The 4,976-nt window shown below is 47.7% G+C and overlaps 1 protein-coding gene across 1 annotated transcript in view; it reads left to right on the top strand.

The window, feature by feature from the left end:
- The first annotated feature begins 1,149 nt into the window (after positions 1-1,149).
- The window catches only part of LOC310805694 (CUB and sushi domain-containing protein 1-like), a 158,155-nt gene continuing 154,328 nt past the window's right edge, over positions 1,150-4,976 (top strand). Inside the window, exon 1 of the mRNA XM_083671494.1 lies at positions 1,150-1,169. Within this exon, the coding sequence (XP_083527620.1) occupies positions 1,165-1,169 (5 nt within the window). The 5' untranslated portion in view covers positions 1,150-1,164. The remainder of the gene's footprint in view (positions 1,170-4,976) is intronic.

Genomic DNA, 4,976 nt, shown 5'->3' on the forward strand with positions numbered 1-4,976 from the left:
TAGTGGTCATGGTCCAGGCAGGGTTAGGGTTAGGGTTAGTGGTCACGGTCCAGGCAGGGTTAGGGTTAGGGTTAGTGGTCACGGTCCAGGCAGGGTTAGGGTTAGGGTTAGTGGTCATGGTCCAGGCAGGGTTAGGGTTAGGGTTAGGGTTAGTGGTCACGGTCCAGGCAGGGTTAGGGTTAGGGTTAGTGGTCACGGTCCAGGCAGGGTTAGGGTTAGGGTTAGTGGTCACGGTCCAGGCAGGGTTAGGGTTAGGGTTAGGGTTAGTGGTCACGGTCCAGGCAGAGCGACCACTGCAGTTGCAGTGCAGTGGGGGTGTTAGCCGCTATGCTAACCCTATGATGTAGCTGTAACACTGATAGGAACGTGTGTGTCTGTTTGCTATATATCTGATTTGTGTCTGTGTGTGTGTTAGATATGTGTGTGTGTGTGTGTGTGTGTGTGTGTGTGTGTGTGTGTGTGTGTGTGTGTTATATCTGACGTGTGTGTGTGTGTGTGTGTGTTATACCTGACGTGTGTGTTTGTGTGTGTGTGTGTGTGTTATACCTGATGTGTGTGTGTGTGTGTGTTATACATGACGTGTGTGTGTGTGTGTTATACATGACGTGTGTGTGCGTGTGTGTGCGTGCGTGTGTGTGTTATACCTGACGTGTGTGTTTGTGTGTGTGTGTGTGTGTTATACCTGATGTGTGTGTGTGTGTGTGTTATACATGACGTGTGTGTGTGTGTGTGTTATACATGACGTGTGTGTGCGTGTGTGTGCGTGCGTGTGTGTGTTATACCTGACGTGTGTGTGTGTGTGTGTGTTATACCTGACGTGTGTGTCTGTGTGTGTTATACCTGACGTGTGTGTGTGTGTGTGTTATACCTGACGTGTGTGTGTGTGTGTGTGTGTGTGTGTGTGTGTGTGTGTGTGTGTGTGTGTTATACCTGACGTGTGTGTGTGTGTGTGCAGGTCAGTGTGGTGGACTGGTCCAAGGACTGAATGGCACCATCGAGAGCCCAGGCTATCCCCATGGTTACCCTAACTACGCCAACTGCACCTGGCTGCTCCTGACGGGTGAGAGGAACCGCATCCAGCTGAGCTTCGCCGCCTTCGCCCTGGAGGAGGACTTCGACATCGTCTCCGTCTACGATGGGCAGCCGCTGCCCGGCAACCTGAAGATGAGGTACGGTAACCACACTCTGTCTGCTGTCTGATTGGTTACAGCTGGTTTTACCACAGTTTTATTGGTTGTCTGTGTCAGCTTGGGAGTTCTATTGGGACTGCAACACACACACACACACACACACACGCACACACACACGTGTTGCGTGTGTTATACAGCTAGCTTGCTATCCAGACGGGACTCATCACATGGTGCAGTTGACAGATCACACGTCATGTGATGTAGGAAGCAGAGAGAAATCAGTCAAATAGATTTGGAAGCTTGGCTGGAATGCACTGATGTCTGCATCCAGCTACCTCTGTGTGTGTGTTAGCTCCTAGCCGTGTGTGTGTTTGTGTGTGTGTGTGTGTGTGTGTGAGCTCAGTAAGGATGTCGGCCCCTGGTTGCCACAGTAACAGAGAGTTCTGGCCAGTAGGTGGCGGTGAAGACCAAACTGGTGTGTGTTTATGATAATGACCTGCATTATTCAGGACAGAACAGCCTCCATTCACCAGGAAACTAGGCCAGGGGAAGATAACCAGCCACTAGAACAGATCCACCCACGTAGGGGGATAGGGAGGCAAGCTAGCTGAACTAAGTCAGCCGGGATGGGGTGGGGGGGGTGGAGTGAGGGCGGGGGGTGGCGGGGTGAGGGGATGGGGTGGGGGTGATGTGGGGTGAGAGGCTGGGTGGTGGGGTTGGGGGGTGGGGGGGGGGTACCTCACCTTAACTCACCTCATCTTATCTTACTGAGGTGAGCTGATCTGAGCAGAGGTGAACAAGCTTTGAACACCACAGTAGAGACGCAGGTCTCAGAGAGCATGCTGGGAGTCCTGTCGGCCTCAGAGAGCATGCTGGGAGTCCTGTAGGTCTCAGAGAGCATGCTGGGAGTCCTGTAGGGTAACCTTGTATGTGATTGGGTAGCTCAGGAGGGAGGGGCTTGCAGGGTGCATGTCGTGTTCATTTGTAAAGTTTCAGCACAGACAGTGTGTGTTCTAGTTTAGGATTAGCTATGTGTGTGCCTGTGCGTGTGCGTGTGCGTGTGCGTGTGTGTGTGTTTAGAGTCTTTGTCACCAGCTGTAATCTTGATTCCAGAGTGTTCACAGTTGGCCGTGGGTGTGTGTGTGTGTCTGTGTCTGTGTGTGTGTGTGTGTGTCTGTGTGTGTGTGTGTCTGTGTGTGTGTGTGGAGAGCCTCCAAATTGCCTTCCTCTTCAGTGCTGAGTTTGCGAGAGCATGAATAAATGATTCTGGCTGAAACCCTTAAAGCTTGTGACACCACTTTAACTACATTACCTCATCTACAACCTCACAACCTCATCTACAACTACAACCTCACAGCCTCATCTACAACCACACAACCTCATCTACAACCTCACAACCTCATCTACAACCACACAACCTCATCTACAACCTCACAACCTCACCTACAACCACACAACCTCATCTACAACCTCACAACCTCATCTACAACCACACAACCTCATCTACAACCACACAACCTCATCTACAACCTCACAACCTCACCTACAACCACACAACCTCATCTACAACCTCACAACCTCATCTACAACCACACAACCTCATCTACAACCTCACAACCTCATCTACAACCTCACAACCTCATCTACAACCACACACAATCTCCATCTTGAACCACAAATAACCCCCATTTAGGTCAGTTAGGGTTAATTAGGGGTGCTGTGTACTATGGTTAGGGTGAGTTCGGGTGAGTTAGGGCTAGTTAGGGTTAGGCGGGTCTGGAGGAATACTAGCTGCTGAATGACGCTGGTATGAACTGGTTCAGTCTCTCTGCTGGAGGGAGCAAGTTGCTAACATGGCAGGCTAATCTGCTAATACGCTAGCAGGCTAATCTGCTAACCTGCTAATACTCTGGCAGGCTAACCTGCTAATACGCTAGCAGGCTATGCTATTATGCAATATAATTACTGTACTATCTTCACTGTAGTACCATAGTACATACTGTATACTGTAGTATGAATATACAGTGCATTCGAAAAGTATTCAGACCCCTTCACTTTTTCCACATTTTGTTACAGCCTTATTCTAAAATTGATTAAATTATTTTTTTCCCTCATCAATCTACACACAATACCCCATAATGACAAAGCCAAAACTGTTTTTTAGAAATTTTTGCTAATTTATTAAAAACAAAAAAAACTGATATCACATTTACATAAGTATTCAGACCCTTTGCTATGACACTCGAAATTGAGCTGAGGTGCATCCTGTTTCCATTGATCATCCTTGAGATGTTTCTACGACTTGATTGGAGTCCACCTGTGGTAAATTCAATGAATTGGTCATGATTTGGAATGGCACACACCTGTCTATATAAGGTCCTACAGTTGACAGTGCATGTCAGAGCAAAAACCAGGCCATGAGGTCGAAGGCACCTAAAGGACTCTCAGACCATGAGAAACAAGATTCTCTGGTCTGATGAAGGCAAAATTGAACTCTTTGGCCTGAATGCCAAACATCATGTCTGGAGGAAACCAGGCACCACTCATCACCTGGCCAATACCATGGAAGCATGGTGGTGGCAGCATCATGCTGTAGGGATGTTTTTCAGCTGACTGGGAGACTCGTCAGGATCGAGGGAAAGATGAATGGAGCAAAGTACAGATAGAGATCCTTGATGAAAACCTGCTCCAGAGTGCTCAGGACCTCAGACTGAGGCGACAACTCGGGACAAGTCTCTGAATGTCCTTGAGTGGACCAGCCAGAGCCTGGACTTGAACCCGATCGAACATCTCTGGAGAGACCTGAAAATAGCTGTGCACCGACGCTCCCCATCCAACCTGACAGAGCTTGAGAGGATCTGCAGAGAAGAAACTCCCCAAATACAGGTGTGCCAAGCTTGTAACATCATACCCAAGAAGTGTTAATCTGTAATCGCTGCCAAAGGTGCTTCAACAAAGAACTGAGTAAAGGGTCTGAATACTTATGTAAATGTTATTTCAGTTTTTTATTTTTAATAAATTAGCAAACATTTCTAAAAACCTGTTTTGGCTTTGTCATTATTGGGTATTGTGTGTAGATTGATGAGGGAAAAAATGAATTTAATTCATTTTAGAATAAGGCTGTAACATAACAAAATGTGGAAAAAGTGAAGGGGTCTAATTACTTTCCGAATCCACTTTAGGTTGTCCCTTTAGGAGGGATGCATCTGATGGGTGATCGTCTGACCACTTTAAAATGGCTGATTGTTCTGACTGACTGTGCTGCTTTTGTTGCGTCTAAACTGGCATGTTAATTTCATGAGGAAATTTTTTTTAAACTTTTTTAACAATAATTGTAATGTTTGTGTCTGGGTAGAAGACCAACTGGGGTCAGTATTAAAGTTTAGAAAGCAGGTTCTGTATTCACCATCATTAAAACCTGCTTCCCTGGGTCCTTAAAGGGGTACACACGTATAGGCTACATCATCTGGTTTAATCATTATTTGTTTTATATACATGCCTGATATATACATTGCGGTTGTTGTTTGGGTGTGGTTCTGATTGGGGTGTGGTCTGGAGGGTGTGGTTGTGGTTGGGGTGTGGTTGTGGTCTGGAGGGTGTGGTTGTGGTGTGGTCTGGAGTGTGTGGTTGGGTTGTAGTCTGGAGGGTGTGGTTGTGGTGTGGTAGGGTTGTGGTCTGGAGGGTGTGGTTGTGGTTGGGTTGTGGTCTGGAGGGTGTTGTTGTGGTCTGGAGGGTGTGGTTGTGGTGCGGGTGTGGTTGTGGTTGGGTTGTGGTCTGGAGGGTGTGGTTAGGGTCTGGAGGGTGTGGTTGTGGTGCGGGTGTGGTTGTGGTTGGGTTGTGGTCTGG

The sequence above is a fragment of the Argentina silus genome (assembly GCF_951799395.1).
Source record: "Argentina silus genome assembly, chromosome: 6".
Taxonomy (NCBI): domain Eukaryota; kingdom Metazoa; phylum Chordata; class Actinopteri; order Argentiniformes; family Argentinidae; genus Argentina; species Argentina silus.